Source organism: Cyprinodon tularosa, unplaced genomic scaffold, assembly GCF_016077235.1.
Source record: "Cyprinodon tularosa strain WSP-4 unplaced genomic scaffold, ASM1607723v1 ctg404, whole genome shotgun sequence".
NCBI classification, from domain to species: Eukaryota; Metazoa; Chordata; class Actinopteri; order Cyprinodontiformes; family Cyprinodontidae; genus Cyprinodon; species Cyprinodon tularosa.
Genome location: NW_024039124.1, coordinates 1162501 through 1179106, shown reverse-complemented (window position 1 = coordinate 1179106; position 16606 = coordinate 1162501). Strand labels below are relative to the sequence as shown.

The following is a 16606-nucleotide window of genomic DNA, read 5'->3' as shown; positions in this document are numbered from 1 at the left end:
TTATCAGATGTACAACCAATGACTTTGACGTAGACTTTATTCTATGATGAGAAGATCGAAATCTGGGTTCTATTAGAGACTAATGAAGGAGGATGGATAACAGACTAGGGATGCAGGATATTGGGATTTTGGCCGATATCCGATATGCCGATATTTTAAAACTCATGTAGCCGATAACCGATATCGATACCGATGTTAAAGCTGGACAAAAATAAGTAGTCATTGAAAATAGCAGTTTTGTTATCCATTTCTGACACTTTGAAAAATAATATACTCAAATATATTTTCATATGCTGATATCAAATTGATTTTTAAAAACGCGGTATCGATCTATTTTACTTTTTGAAATCTCGTGAAATTTCATCGTTCTGTTACAAACTCTCGTGATATTTTGCAAATTCTTGTGAGATTTCGTTAGTAAAATAGATCGATACCGCGTCAATATATCAACATATTAAAATATGGCAAAATTTCGTGAATTTTCGGGGGATTTCGTAGCATAACGATGACATATAGCAATATTTCATTAGTAAAAGAGATTGATATGGTGTTTTTAAATGGCAATATATCAGCATATGAAGATTTTGTGATATTTTAATGTATCAATATTTTAAGTCTGTAAAAAAGAAGTTTTTGAGGAAGAAGAAGTATTTTATTTTATTTTTTTTAGACTTTAGAAACTCAGAAGCTGATCAAATATCGGGTTAAATATCGGTGGGGTGGCCGACGTCCGATATTCAGTTTTAAGGCCGATACCGATAGGGGGCCGATTATATCGTGCATCCCTATAGCAGATTTATCATCATTATCTGCTGTTGTAAATTCAACTTCAAAAGCTAAAGACAATGGGTAAAAACAACAGGGGAAAACAGCCGATGGAAAAAGTTTCATTTCACAAACCTTGAGAAAGATACAGAAACTTGTCCGCTGCTTTGAGGCTCAGTGTCCTCCATAATTGGTAAATGGAGGAAGGCTGGAATTAACAGGACTAAGTGACCGGAGAGAAGGAGAACCTTCCAGAAGGACAACCATCTCTTCAGCAATCCACCAGTCAGGCCTGTAGAGTGTGTTAGTGTGTTTAAAGTTGCTCCATTAAAGCCAGTCCCTAATAAAAGGAACATGGCATGCCTGGAGTTCAGAGGAGTGGATCGGAACCATGCAGGGAACGTCCTGGGGTGGAGCGAATCGAATTGATCATCTCTAGAGATCTGAAACTATCCAAGCACATGTCCAGCCTGATGGAGCTTGAGATGTTCAGCAAAGAAGAATGGGTCAAACTGCCTGAAGATGGTGAGCTGAGCTGGAGACACCAGATCACATAGACTGGAGGCTGTAACTGCTGTTAAAGATGGATCAACTAAGAACTAAGGCAAGATGGTGAATACTTACCAAGATGTAATTTCTTACTTTCCTTTTGGTGATAAATTTGCAACAAACTCAATATTTAATTCTCATACTGTCATAATAGGGCATTTTTTGGTAGGCTTTTAAAGATCAGTTACCATTTGGTAAATGATCGATACCATTTGGAATAAGGCTGTAGCATAAATAAATGTGCTGTGAATAAACTTAATTTCTGCAATTTTGGATAATAATAATGTATTCCAAACCAGTTTAAATAGATATAGATATGGTGTATTTTAATATGCAAATTAAATTCTGAATCTGTTCAGGTTAAGTATGTTTTGAGAAAGTTTCTATTACTTGCTTTCATCTTCCACAGAAATCAATCTCAAACTGAAACCAGTTAGTTCTTCAGCCATGTGTCAAACCTCAGGTGATGCTCCTCGCTGGGAGAGCCTGACATTTACTCACAAACTACAGTGAAAAATGTTTCTGTTTCAAGCTTGTGACATTAAAGCTTTTCCAAATATAAACAAAACGAGTCACAGGAAGTTCTACAAACATAAAACCTTGTTCTTTCAGCTCAAAAACAGGGAAATAAGAATTTTCTCATGTTTTGTTTTCAGTTTCAAAAGTAATTGTGAGTAGTTTATCATGTCATAAGCTGATCCCAAGGGAACAAAAACTAGAAAAGAAACCAGGCTGCTCTGAGCGGTCGGTAAGGATGCCTTAAAAGTCTAAATGTTTCTGTGCACATAAAAAATGTTCAGAGAAAAAAATCTCACCACAAGAAAGATCATTTTATCCGTTTTATGATTGGTTTTCCGCTTAAAATTTCTTTTGAAGTTACAGTAAAATACAACTGGAGTGTATGCAGTTCAAAATAAAAAAGAAAAAAGGAGCTGATGATGATGATAGTAAAACGTACAGAACAGTTTATCATAAAAGTGACAAAATGTGGCCCAGGCCGAGTGTTTTTCATCTTTGCAGTTCCGTATAATTATCCCATTACCCCAGATTTAAAAAAAGAAAAGAAACCCAGGCAAGAGATACAAAAAAAGAAAAATTCACAATGAGGCAAAATAAAAAATTTTCTTTTTGCGCCTCATAGGCCGAAATATATACAAGCCTTAAAGTAGATAAATAAAGTCTCTGATTTCTTTAAAGTATATTCTTAGTTAGGAGGTGATGCAGCATCCCTCTTTTGGTTTCTGATCCCATCAAATGATGGCTATTTTTGGTCGCAGACGCACGCCAATAAACACTCACATGCTCGCACGCATACACACACACACAAGTATACAAAAATCAAAAGAAAAGAAAAAGAACCGGCCTCTTTTAAAAAGAAGGACCAGATCCGTCAAGTCTCTTTGCTCTCATCCCTGTTAGAACTGGCACCAGATGGATGTGAATAAAGGCCAGAATGAAGCTTTGAAACATGAAAACTAAAGCTTTCACAGAGACGAGAGCGGCCACAGTTAACGTACCCTACACATTTCATTGAACACATTCATAGAATTCATGAAGATTGTTTTAATCAGAATACAGACTGGCTGTCAATCAGTGGTGAATCTCTTCACAACTTTGGGATAAAGGCTCCTGGTTAATCCCTGTTTTTACACAGGAGGCAAAAACGAGGAGGAAAACTCCCGTCGTAACTCCCTCGCTATGGAGATACAAAAACAAAACAAAGAAAAAGTCTTTAGTGTCCGTCTCAATCTGAGTTCATCAATAAATATTTACTAGAAATCTCCATGGAACATATAATAACCGGTCTGAGCTCCGCCGTGTGGATGCTGAAGGGAGGAGGAGCTCCAGGCTGCAACACAAGCGGCGACGCCATTGCTTGGAAACGTGATTGGTGGAGCCAGGAGGGCGGAGTCTCCCTGAGTCTCTGAACTGGAAGCGGCACGGAAACGGAGGTGGCGGAGGCACGGAGCGAGTAAAGAGGAGCTATCAGTGACGACAGCTTGATGTTTCCTCTGCTTACATGATCGAGGCACAAACGTTTGGTAGTTTCCTTTCCACACTGATGAGCCAAAACATTACTCGACATAATTATTCCAAAATTATAAAAAGAACTATGCTTTATTATTTTATACTAGAAAAAAAAAATAAAAAATTCTGACATAAGACTGATTTCAGCTGCATCTGATTAAATGTTGATGATGATTTGATTATTGCTTTAATCATTATCGGGCTACCTTTAAATGCTCCTTCAGTCTGATTGTATTTCAGAGCTGCATTCAAGAGATAAAACTTGTGGGTATGCAAAGACGTGTCAGTAATGCTTTGGCTCATTAGGGTATGTTTGATAAATTGCATCCCTGCATATCTACACGATATGCGCGCACATGGCTTGTCTTTTTGGAACTTCTAAGGTGTGATTGGTGCCAACAACTCCCCTCCCCCCTCAGCGAACGTCCAAGCTCAGTAGTGCATGTGTGCAAACCTAGGGAGATGGAGGGGAGAGAGGTCCGGGTCAAACGCTGTTTTCCAGCTGACTGTGGTGGTTCGCCGTAGGCGCCGGCGTCTGCTCGTTTAGGAGGAGGAGCGTCGTCTCGTCTGGGCCGTTCTCCATAGGGGCGGAGTCTGCTCCAAGGTCCGTGATGGTGATGCTGGCTGGTGGAGTTGCCTCCTCCGGGTGGGCTGTGTGGCTGTTCTCCGGGGACTGAGGCGTGCTGTCCAAGCGAGAAGCAATCAGGCCGTTCTGGTACTGAGCCCGTGTGATCTAAGAGAACAGGACAGACATGTTGGCTCTTAAAGCAGTTACAACTGTAAAAGCACAGCTGACACTCAACACCCTGCTTTGCTACTTAACAGACCAGATCAACCTTTCAGAAGTTTCAATGACTTGATGTTATACTAATTAAAGAAGTTTCTTGTAATTTGAGCAATGTGCATGAATGTATCTGGGCCATAAGAATGGAAAGGGGGTTCCTTCTGCAGATAATGAAGTCCAGGTTGGTCCAAACACTGTGGCTCGATGAGGTGGGGAACCGCAGCTGCTGCTGTCAGACACTCCTGGTTCTCCCCAAGTGTGATGACTGGTGATTCAGATGCAGCTCTCTCTGCAATGAGGACTATCACTAAAGGAGTTTATATTTCTAAGGCTGTGAAGGAGTATTTTGTAAAAAAAAAAAAATATATATATATATATGATTTCGTTTGAAAAAATTGTTTCTATGACAACAAATTGACAACAACTGTCTCTCAACATTTATTGCTTGCCACAAAATGAATCCAGGCTTTCCTACATTTCTGAAATGTCGCTGCATCATACCATAGCAGCTTTATTTAAAGAGCACTTAAACACCTTTAAGTTCAAAGTGCTGCATGCAACAATAAAGGCCAAACAAACAGAAGCCATACAATGTTTGACAACATTTGACAGCACGTAAAGAGAGACAAACTGTTTTATCCATGACCACTTGATATTTAGCTGCAAGCAAAACCAAGAAAACCTGAATCCGTCCCCGTTTAGTTTATTTAAACTAGAGCTCAAACCTACTGAAATCTGCCTGATCATTTTTTAAGAATATTGAGAAAAAATTTCTCTCAAAACGATAGATAAAATTAAAGATGTTATTCTTTCAATTTTAAAATAGCCTGTCAGTCATGATCACTAACTGTCTGAACCCTCTAACCCACCTTGACAAACTGCAGGTCTGTGAGGGCCCTGACGTTGAAGTCGGGAATGTACTGCTGTAAAGGGATGCTGTTGTTGAGCTGGCTGTTGCTCCCGCTGACGGCCAGAGAGTCCGTGCGATCGGCGCCGCTCAGTGAGGCGGTCCGGTTCAACCCGCTGAGGTGGGACGGTGAGCGAAACTCTGCAGATGCGGACAGAGAGAGTTAGACCAGAACCAGACTAAAGCAAGTTTAGAGGAACAAATAGTTCATCCTGATAAGGCCGTCCAATAAAAGACACTTTTAAAATGTAACAGACATCTGCAGAGCTCTACGGCATTCAGTAAGTCATGGTTCCACAATGTAGGGTTCTAAAAACACGGTGCAGGTTAGAAATGATGACAGGAATGAGAAATTAGGAACAATCAACAAGGGATGATTGCAGGAAATATCAGGAAAAACCCAAAAAACAATCATAAAGGTTAGCTGGAATCAAATGTTCCTCAGAAACACACATACAGATAGTCAGTGACACACAAAAAAGTTTCCAACAAAGAGTGACTCAGCATTAATCAAGATGCCTGACATCAGCCACAATCATTTCTCTAAATCAAACAAGATAAAGCCCTGCAGGGGGAAAGGTAAACATTTAAAGCAACTGTTTTTAAATAATCTGAAAACTGTTTGCTTTACTGCCGAGACAGATGCATCACACAGAGCTTTAGTTGCAAAACTTAAAAACTAAAAATAACATTCAGATTCTGAAATAAACCCTTTAACTGTTTACCAGATACTCGCCTGGTTCATTATTTGTATAAATCCTCAACGTTAGACAAAAAGGGGCAGTTTAAGATGTGTAATAAGTGTTTCAATACATTTGTTTTGCTTTAAGGTTAAATATTTTACATCCAAATATTAGTAAAAATACAGCTCTTCATTCAAGACATTTATCTAGTGGGGGAAAATCCTAACATTTGCATCTCATTCTAGAGGCTTCCTCAGTTCTAACTGATGATGGGGAGCACTGAGATTAATATACCCTTAACACAGAATAAAGGGAAAAAAACAAAAGGTGTATCTGATCATGACCTGGATGACCTACTTTAAGGTACTTTATGATACTATATAAATAGGCCCCCTGGTCCTTTTGAGTAACACAGCATAACTGATCCTCCACCATACTTAATAGAGGACATGGGGTGATTTTCCATATATTCTTTTCCCTTATTATTTGTTGCAGAGATTTCTTAGTAAGCTAACTGAAACTTATTGATCATAAATTCAAAACTTCCAAGAAAATCCAAAAAATTGTTAATAAATAAACACTTTAGTCAAAATGGTTCACATGAATGGATCCCTTATAATAAAACATTTTATATTAACTGGTGAAACTGAGATGAATTTATCTTTTTGGCATTTTCCACATCTTTACCAGGGGTGCTGATCTATGAGGCTCTTTACAGATATAACATAAACAACTGATTTCATCTGCACAGCTATTAAAGTCCAAACAGATTAGTATTATTAAGATAAATATAAGCAAAAATCTCCTTAGTATCACTTAGGGAGTAATTTCTGCATTAAAAACATTTCACATATGATTTAACAACAAATAAATGGAATATTTAAATCAAAAGTTGGATTCTTGATTCTTAAAAAAAAGAAAAAGAAAAAAGCTTTAAATCAGAAATGTCACAAGATAAGTGATGAAAACAGCTTTATTTGTAGTTTGGGTTTAAGAGAAATCCAGAACTTACTCATAGCCATCTATAGTTCCTATTTTAACTCTCAATGATGCTTGATGACTTAAATGAACTTCCCTTTTTGCCTCTAATATGCTGACATCATCCAAACAAACCAAATCATTCTGGAAGCATCACACGCATACAAACAATTCATACACAAGGCTGTCACCACAGTGCTTCTTATTACCGGTTGGTGTGAGACGTCCAGTAGGGGGCCTCAGTGAGTCATAGGAAACTGTTTTACCTGGACATGTCAACTGTTTTAGTTAACCACGAATTAAATCAGGACACTCATCCTGGATGTCTGCAGCTAGTCTAACAGTTAGTGGTTAAATTAGCAAACATCTGGGCTTTTATTCAATCCAGTAGGAGATTTTTCTCAGGTTAAAATCAGAAAACTCATTCTTTTACCTTAAAGTTAACATGAAAATATTATCTTCAGCTAATTTTAAATCCAAATAAATAACAAACCACCTTTTATGGCAGCATAAAGTGTGATTAAGATAAAAACTCTTAATCTTTCTTTAAAAGCTTATCTGTTACTCTGAACATATATTTTCTATGAAAACATAAACCTGAAATGTTAAAAAGTTTATCTGTTTTAAAAGACCTAAATAAGTAGCAGTTTGAAATGTTAGACAGAAAGAAGTCTTTGGTGATTTAGAAGGGAATCTGTTGATTAAGCAGAAACAATACATTGAATGCTGGTTTTATGGGATATTTTTTGATGCTTATTAAAAAAAACAACTAATCTAGCTATATATAGCCTTTTGTATCTTTTTTTATTATGCCTTTGGGAAAAAAAAGAAAAAAAAAGATTTTATCTGAACCTGGACCCTTCTCTGAATATTCCCTGTTGGCTTAATCACAAAACAAAAAACAGCTCTGTTCCAAACAGTGCATTAAAATATGAGTTAAACGTTATCCAATAAATAGCCGCTAGAAAATATTGTATTATTACATTATCGGAAAAATACAAATAAAAAGCAAATCAAAGAGAAATCCAACACAATCTTTGATTTGTTGGCAGAAAAAAATGTTTTTCTGAGAAATTAGCTTATTATAGAAACATATTTTTATATTTATCCTGTTTACTTGTGATATATTTCAATGACAACAATAAAAGCAGATGTTTGAAAATAAACGGCAACATTTAGCAACCATGTCAGACTATAAACACGTTTAAAATAAATAATGTTTTTGAAGTTATTCTGTCATTATTCTTCTCATTTAAAACCTGCTGAAAAGTTTCCTACTGGATTAAACTGAGTCAATATTATCAGTAAACTAGTCTGTTTGAGTTAGTGCATTAAAAATCTACTGACCCAGTTCCAAACAAACACGTCTATATAATAACAAATATAGGTGGGAATATATATGGAACTGGGTGCTGTTTTAAAGACGTCTACGTCTTACTGCAGAATCTTGAGGACATCTAAGCTAGAATTAAACTATTTTTGAAAAAGAAAAAGAAAGATGATAGAAAAGCATAAATGGAACATTACAAACTACATGTTGAAAGCTACATGCTCTATCTTTAGGGCAGTGATCAGTGATGGGGAAAGAGTTGGAAGCTAAAAGGATGCATCCAGACGTGACTCAGCAGCTTTATTCCTTAAGGGGTATCAAACCACATCTGGGTCTCTTCATGTTTGCCTATCCTTCTATATCTTTAGCACAAGGCTGACATGTTGGCAAACGCTCGGACCAAACTCACCTCGTTCGGACTTCAATTATACAGCAGCAACCTACTGTATGTGTCATTTTATGCAACGGAGATCATCTAAAAGGCCGACTTATTCAGCTTTCTACAGATCAGGCTTTGTCTTAAAGAAGGGCAGCTGAAGGACTTTGTTTTGGGTGGTTTCTACCAGAGCAGCTCTCATTCTAGAAATGCACTAGTTCTGTTCTCCACATCCTGAGAGCTGGGTCAGTATGTCAGTAAAAACATCAGATCCAGTAAATCATTGATAATTCTTCCTTTTTAAGTACATTTTTAATGAATGATCACATTCAGTGTTTTACTCAGTTTCTCTGCAAACAGGTGATCTTCTATCACCGCATATATCTGAACTTACTGCACAGCTGTTTGGGTTCGTACAGTCTGCTATTCTATTCTATTTATAATGTTGTTGTTCAAGCATGCCATCTGAATTCCTAAAACTTAAACCTTCAAAAGGGAACATTTTTATAACTTTTACAACTAAATAACAGTTTGCCAAAATGTAGCCGTCGTGCAGTGCTTAAAGATTCAATCATACGGTGAATAGAGCAGGTGCTGTGGGTTACTTTTGAATAAGCTGCATCTCTGTCTATGACATGATCAGGCTAAAAAAGATTGACTTTGAAGAGAAGCGCTAATCATTATCAGCTGTTCTACCCACAAAGGGCAGCAGAGAACCAGCTCTCTGCCCTTTGACCTCTCCAACGAGTGAATCTAAGCCCCGTCTGCGCTCGGTGTTAGACTACCCAGACATGCCGGCGTTTACCTGGCAACCGAGAGAACAGAGAAAACCTCTTAAAGGAGAGGAGGCGAGGACGAGGTGCGGCCACTGAGAGGACAGGAGAGAGGGGAAGGGAGCGACGGGACAGAGGGAGGATGAAAGGGACGGTCAGTGATAAACAGGGAGACAGATCTGCTCACAGCCTGGGAGAGAGCAGGCAGCGCCATGGCGACAAGCTGCTGCTCCCTGTCAGATCTCTCTGTAGGAAGGTAAGCAGATGAGCTGTAACAGTGTTTTCCTTTAAGGAGTTTGAACAGAGGTTGGATGTTGAGGCTAAAGAGAGAAGGAAGGTTATCAAACATTATTAGAACAATGCTTCACTCATCCTCTTTTTGTTCCTTTTCCCCATTTAAAGGTCCTGAAAGAGTAACAAAGTATTTTAGGAAAAAATGGAAGCAAGTGAAGAAGAAGAGAAATGCTTTTATGCGAACAGATGTTCTATTTTCTCCATTTACTCCCCATTGTGCTTTCATTGCAGCCACAACTTGCTTCTAATTCCATTAGAAGGTAAAACCAGGAAGTTTTTACTAAATCTGCTTCACATCCACTGTAGATAACAGATAATGGCTTTGTTGGATGTTTCTTCCTGTTATAAGGGAGCCGTTACTTTCCACTGTTACCACATGCATTGATGCGAGACCAATACAGATGTCCTGTACGTTTATTTGCAGGAATATAATTAAAAACAGAGAAACTTTGACCTTCTAGAGATATAAAAGAGAAAAAATGAATGCATCACATCCTGAAGGTAACACTCGATGTTCCATTTGTTTCAGCATCACATTAGTAATGATCCAATGCAAATAAAAATAAATAAATAAACAACAGATGGGAAGTAGTTCACAAAATGAGTTCCAAGCTGTGGGTAAAATCCTGGTCACCAGGTGGCAGCAGAGAGACACCTAATGGGATTATTTTATTTTATTTTTTTTTAAATGGGATCAGTGAACAGATCTTGATCTTAGATAAAACAATTCAGGACTCACCCTGCATGGAAGCATTGAGCGCCATGACTCCATAATACGAGAAAGGTCCCGTCTCAAACTTCATGTTCTCGTTTCCGGCCTCTACCTCAACTCGGCCCTGTTGATCAGAACAAAAAGATGCTGTGTTAATAATAGAGCTAAAACCAACAAAAATGTATAATTTCCAGTGAACAAAAACTGAAAAACCTTAGAGAAAATATGTTAAACCTCAGATAGTTTAGATGAAATTACATGACTTGACCTCTAGATGGAGCTCCATCCCCAAGTAAAATATAAAAAGTATTACTGATGCCCTACAGATAGGCTCTGCATCCTTTGCTTGAGGAGAGGAAACATGTTTTTGTTGGATTTGACTGAGTTCTACATCAAACAGGAGTCATAGCAACAGAATCTGGATACAACAAAGAGAAAATAATTAACCAGGGGCCTATGTACTGGCACAGAGAGCTGGACCGGTTCGGACGGCTGGAATGTGTAAACTGCAGCAACAACAGCACAGTTAATCCATCCTGCCATCCTCTTCTTCCTTTCAACCCCCCCCCCAAACCCCTCCAAACACAGGCAGCGAACGGCCTGATGAAAGCAGAGCAGGTGGTGACATAAAAGAGGAGTAAACAGAAAAACAGCAGAGCCCCAACAACACTGTTCTCAATGAGGGCCGATCAACGGGGACAGAAAATATCTAAATTATATTTTGTATCATTTTGCACATTAATATAGCCCTCATTTGCCAGAATATGCTCATAAATTTACAGCATTGGTTATTTAATCAAGTAAAAAGCCCAAACAAAAGTCACGATCACAAGTCTTTCAAAACAAATTGTGAAGAAAGACACAGCAGTTACACAGTCCATCACATCCTCAGTTAATATTTAAGCCCTATAAAGGTTAGGGCAGATGTAAGTAGACAAAAAAAAACAAAAAAAACAGTGATTTATAGGAAGATCTAAAGACTCCAATGATACTCAGGAGATAAAGGTTAATAATTCAACAAAATGACCATAAACTATTATTTTTACATAAGAGGATCTTGGCTTTGTCTAGAGTAAACCTCTCAGGAAATCTAAACATGAATGGTACAGTATAACCACTCCTGCTGCTATTATAGGATGTGTTCCTCCTTAAAAAGGAGGATAAAACAGGCGAGCTGCTAAAATTAGAAACACTCAGATCATCTCAGCTCATATTGAACTTAATCTGAAGCTCAAAGAAGCTTTAGATGAATCACGCTTAGGCTAACCAGTTTCTGCAGTTATTGCAACTTATTGATGTACTAATTAATGCACCCTTCAATGCATGTAGCCCCCTCCGATGCATGCATATTCCCATCTAGGCATGCAAAAGTTTTTATTCAACTGATTTCATGCGTATTCTCGTAGACATGGAGCTGTAGTCCTGCTCCGCTGACTGAGGGTTAGGAACACAAATGCGTTAAGAAGAAACTTTTGAATCAAATAAAGGGTTTAAAAATACTTTTTAAAGAAATTTTATATTCTTCACAACAATTACAGTTGTTTATTTATCATTTTTTATTTTCCAGTTTTTCATTTCTCATTTATTTCTTTTTACTTTTGAATTCTCTTTGAAAGTCATTTAGATGCTTGCATACTTTTGCAAAATAAATATTTTTGTTCTTTAACACCAGTGATTAAAAAGGGAAATTAATCTCCAGTGGGATTGGTCGAAACATTGGCTGTTAAAAGACAATTTTTTAAATATGTCATTAATTTTTCCCATACCTCAAGTGAAGTTAAACAAGCAGAACTAGTAGCAAAGTTGTCGTTAAGCATTAACGAGCCGTCAAATGATTAATTCTGTACTGTTGTGTTAACACCTACAGCTTGTTCTATATTACCTGAGGTAAGGGAAAACATTAATGACATAAATAAAATAATTTCCTGACAGTCAAAGATTATAAGACCTGATAGTTATGATTTTTTGATTGTTATCAAATCGTTACAAATAACTTTTTAGTTCTGTTGATGTCAAGTAGTCATAACAAAGACATTTTAGACTCCTGGTCCATAGCAGGCCATATGTAATGATTATGACAGTATAATGTTAGTCTTATGCACAGCCAGTCAAACTCAGTGCTATTGAAATGTTTAAGACACTGTATAATATGAAGGATTAATGTAAACTATTTTAACAATCTGTCTCTAAATTGTGAACATGAAGAGGTAAAAAAAAAAAGATACTTCCCTAAAAACATGGTCATGTATCCTACAGAGAGCTCCACTCTGACATACTTCACATTTTTGGTGGCTTATGTGCATGCCACTGGACCATGTTTGTCCAGGTGAAAAATGTCAAATGTGCACACCGAAGCCTTTTTCTGGTTGTACCTCTAAGCCCAACTCAAATCGGACGTGATGCAAAGAGAGCACCTTTAGCTCTCCATGAAAAGCCCGTCCTTCCTCAGTAACTGGGCCAAACTGCAAAAAAAAAAAGAAAAAAGAAATCCAAATTCCTTACGTAGATATAGAGGATGTAAACCTGCCACAGAGATAATCAGGCTTAATCTGAAAGAGATCAGATTTATGTCTGGAGAACAGGTTGCTGAAATAAAAGCAAAACATCCCTCTACTTTTCAGAGATATCATGAAACCATCTGTAGGCTAAGGTTAACTCTGTGTAGTTGATCATCAGCTGAGGTCACATGTTTACTGCACCGCATGCACATAACTCGTACAATGCATGGCTTGTATGTATGAGTAGTTAAATTTATTGCGGGGCAGCAGCAACAGGACAGTGTTAGCAGGTGTGATAAACTCCCATCCTCTGCTCTGCACAGGACAGCCTGCATGTAGTTGAATCCGTTTGACTGCACCGGTAGGAGTTTTATTCCTTAAACATGACCTTCGTGAGATCAGGATTGATCAGTCTTCTGATGTATCTTCAAAAATAGATCCTCATCAGTGAAGAATTTAATCTGCTGAAAATCTTTTCCCTATTAAATTCATTTCAAACAAAGGTCAGCATGTGGCAGCGAACTGCTGACATCCTGTAGCTTCACTTAAGGGGTTTAGGGCTGTTTTATGTAGATAGTGAGATATTTCCAGCCTTCAATTAATAGTCCATTAAGTCTAGAATCTAACTTGACGTTGATAAATCCAACAGGCTATTTTAAGTCTGGTTATCAATAGCCTCTGATAAGGAGGACCAATTCAAATCCACCATTTCACAACCTTCTACGTCAGTAAACAGACAGTTCTAAACCCAGTTCTTGGTTTTATTGGTAGTTCAGTATTTAAGTAAATAGCTGTTCTGATTAATTATTGAAATGCTCAAATCTTATGATTTGCTTGTGTTATTTTTTTGAAACTTTTAAATGATACCACATTTCCATTGGTTGAATGATTCTGTGTCTGTCTGCCAAATAAAAGTCAGAAATGATGTTTGAGCTTCTTTTTACTTTATACTTGGGAACTTTTGGTTGGTTGGTTACAAAATTGGACCAAAATGGGTCAATCTGTCTGAAGGGGGAATATAAATAAATAAATTAATTAATAACGACCGTAATGAGGACATCAGCAGAATTTACAACCTCGGTGGCTTTTTGGGAATGCAAACCTAAAGCTTGTTTGTTAGAAGGAACCCTGTTTGCTTCCACTTCATCACCACCTTTACAGCGCTCTCTATAGCCTCCCAGCTTCATGCAAAACAAATGACTAACAACAGGTGTGGCTGGACAACCAGTTTACAATCAGAGCAGGCACTCCTTCAGCATGTCGCAGGACCGCCTTTTCAGTCACAGCAGTTTTTTTTTTAAATTGAAGCCTATTTTCACTGTTTTTGTGTCATAAGTCAAGTTTTTTTTATATTTCCCATCCCTAACCACTAAGTTATCTCGTGCCTCTAATTTAAGCTAAGCTATCTCTGATGTAATAACTGTATTTTAAAATCTGAAAATCATTGTTTTTATTTACTATTTACAGAAATAATATTTTATAGCAGTGCACTGCATAGCAAACAAACCAAGCTAGTGATTGATGAAACCATCTGAGCTGAATTAGTCCTGTTACAATCTAATCTTAATTTGATGCAGAAAAGGACATGCAGATTACTAAACTTACTAACTTGTAAGTAATGATTATGAGTACAGAAGACCATCTCTCCTTTGGGGCCCAGTAATTGAGCTTAAAGATCAAAGTTTTTACTGAGACGTGTTTAGGCCTTAACCGGTAGGTGGGTCTTGGCTAAAGTTCAACATGGAGCATTATGAGTCATAAACAACCTGATGGAGAACTCTTTGTTCTAGCTGAGGCTCTTATCCACTAAATGAGCAAACATAATACCTGATGCCCTCTGAGGTTTATACTAGGGGCCTCTTTGTGGCCGTGGCTGATTGGTTTTGCTTTAACCAAAGAGCAAAAAAAGTCAAAGAAGGCAGAAAAGTGAAGAAAAAAAGTGTGGGTGGGAGCTTTAGAAGTTTAATATGGAATAAAAAAAAAGGAGGTCTATTAAGTACTGCTTTATGGCCTGGAGAGTTCATAGTCTTCAAACAGAGCTTAAAATAACATAAGCCTAATTCTGATATATTACAAATGTATTATTTTTGGAGCCTGGTGACTGTTCCAGTGGGTCACACATCTGACCACAGTGCTTTTAGCTGTTCACCCAGATATATTCAAGCAAGAAAACAAGAAACGACAAACCTACAGGTTCACACAACCTAACCACCAAGTAAAATTCTGCCCAAAAACCCATCAGTATGTTTATCAAGAAGGTGACGTTTTAACAGAAACACGGATTTAGTGATAGCAAACAAGAAATACACATCAAGTTATTAAATATTAGGGAAGGAAATAATTTGTTGTGGATAACTGACATAATTTCATACCTTTTTTTAAAAATACTTTGCTAAGTATCACCATCATTCGAGCGATAGTCCCAAAACTAACAGGAATATTCACAAGGGTATTAAAAAGGAGAAAAGTGAAGAAATTGATTTGTTAAAAAAAAGAAAAACTAAAAATGAAAGACAAACCATGATTTAATGTTGATGCATTTGATTTTGCACAAAAGATGAAAATAAAACTCCAAAGAAAACTAAGACATATATTCCTATCTCCCTGAAAAAACATCTACATTGTATGTCCATGCTGAGTGAAGATCTACAGATTAAAAATGTTAGAAATCATAATCTTGCTATCTAGTGCTAAGACAAAGTGACATGAATAAAATGTTGATACAGAGTTTTTATTTGTTACTCAAATATTTTACTTCTGTTAATTTAAGTTCCCCCAGAGATTAAACTGACTGCTCTTAAGTTCAAGTCAAAGTTTGGTTGTTTTCTCTTAGGCACCGTCCATACTGAGCCTGCTTTGGGAGTTTCCACCCAGCTTCATGCTTGGTTCCGTTGACAGGAGACCAGGTTACAAAATCTGCTCCCAGAGTTAAACAGCTCACTGCAGCCAGTTGGCAACAACAACACTGGACTTCAATGTTAAAGCTGAGTTTCAGATGTTCAATTTATTGCAGATTTTATACATCTTTTCTTCTTCTATAGTTGACCAATCAGAGGGTCACCAGGTGGAGGCACTGGCTAAAGCTCTTCTACCGCCTTTAACTCTTTCATGCACATCCATAATGAGAAATATTTTGTTAGGTAGTGGGGGAATGATGGCCTAGTGGTTAGAGCATAGAGCGTGGAATCCTGAGGTTCTGAGTTTGAGCCCCACTCCCACAGACTGCCACTCTGGGTCCCTGAGCAAAGACCCTTAACCCGGGGGCCCCACGATGGCAGCCCACTGCTCCGAAAGGGGATGGGTTACATGCAGAGGAAAATTTTTCCAATGTGAGATCAATAAAGCTCAATAATTTAGAAAAGTTAATTATAATTAATAATAAAAATTAAAAAGTTCCAGAACAACTCCTATTTTTTACAGACTTTTGGTTCAGATTTAGTCTCTGGCTCTGTGTGGATACGACCTTCACAGGGAGAAAAACAAAGAAGCTAAGAAGCCTGACGTGCTGCTCTCATGACTAATGTTTTCATTCAACAAGAGGAAGAGAGCGCTGAGAAGAAGCCATCCTGTGGGAGCAGTTTAGACTATTTTGTGTGTCAACTACCAGATAACAGCACCTAGCAGGATGAGGTAATGTGCATCCAAGCTCTCTGAGGATTGCTGTCTGTGTGGGCCTGAGCTGCACTTGTGTACATGTGAAGGTGAGAGATTAACCCCTGCAGAGGGTGGAGGATTCACTGTCACAGAGCTGTTAATAACTTATAACAAAACCAGAGAGGGGTCTCTGCCTCAAACCACACTTCAACATCCTGCTGGTATTTGTGTGAATGAGGGTAGGATTCAGGTGCTCTGTTTGGAGGTGTGGTGTTAAATATGTGTTAACGTGTGACTTAGCCACCGGAGTTTAGTGGCTTGTAACCAACATGTTT

General features: G+C 37.8%; 1 protein-coding gene across 3 annotated transcripts in view; it reads right to left on the bottom strand.

The window, feature by feature from the left end:
- Window positions 1-3466: 3466 nt before the first annotated feature.
- Window positions 3467-16606, bottom strand: part of LOC119791897 (metal transporter CNNM4) — a 51239-nt gene continuing 38099 nt past the window's right edge. The window contains exons 5-9 of one of the 3 annotated variants that reach the window (XM_038298263.1): window positions 10207-10303; window positions 9206-9268; window positions 6904-6960; window positions 4996-5174; window positions 3467-4075 (exon numbers count right to left, since the gene is read on the bottom strand). In XM_038298263.1, coding sequence (XP_038154191.1) covers window positions 3827-4075; window positions 4996-5174; window positions 6904-6960; window positions 9206-9268; window positions 10207-10303 — 645 coding nt within the window. In that variant the 3' untranslated portion in view covers window positions 3467-3826. The remainder of the gene's footprint in view (window positions 4076-4995; window positions 5175-6903; window positions 6961-9205; window positions 9269-10206; window positions 10304-16606) is intronic. The other 2 variants (XM_038298264.1, XM_038298265.1) reach the window with 2 other exon arrangements.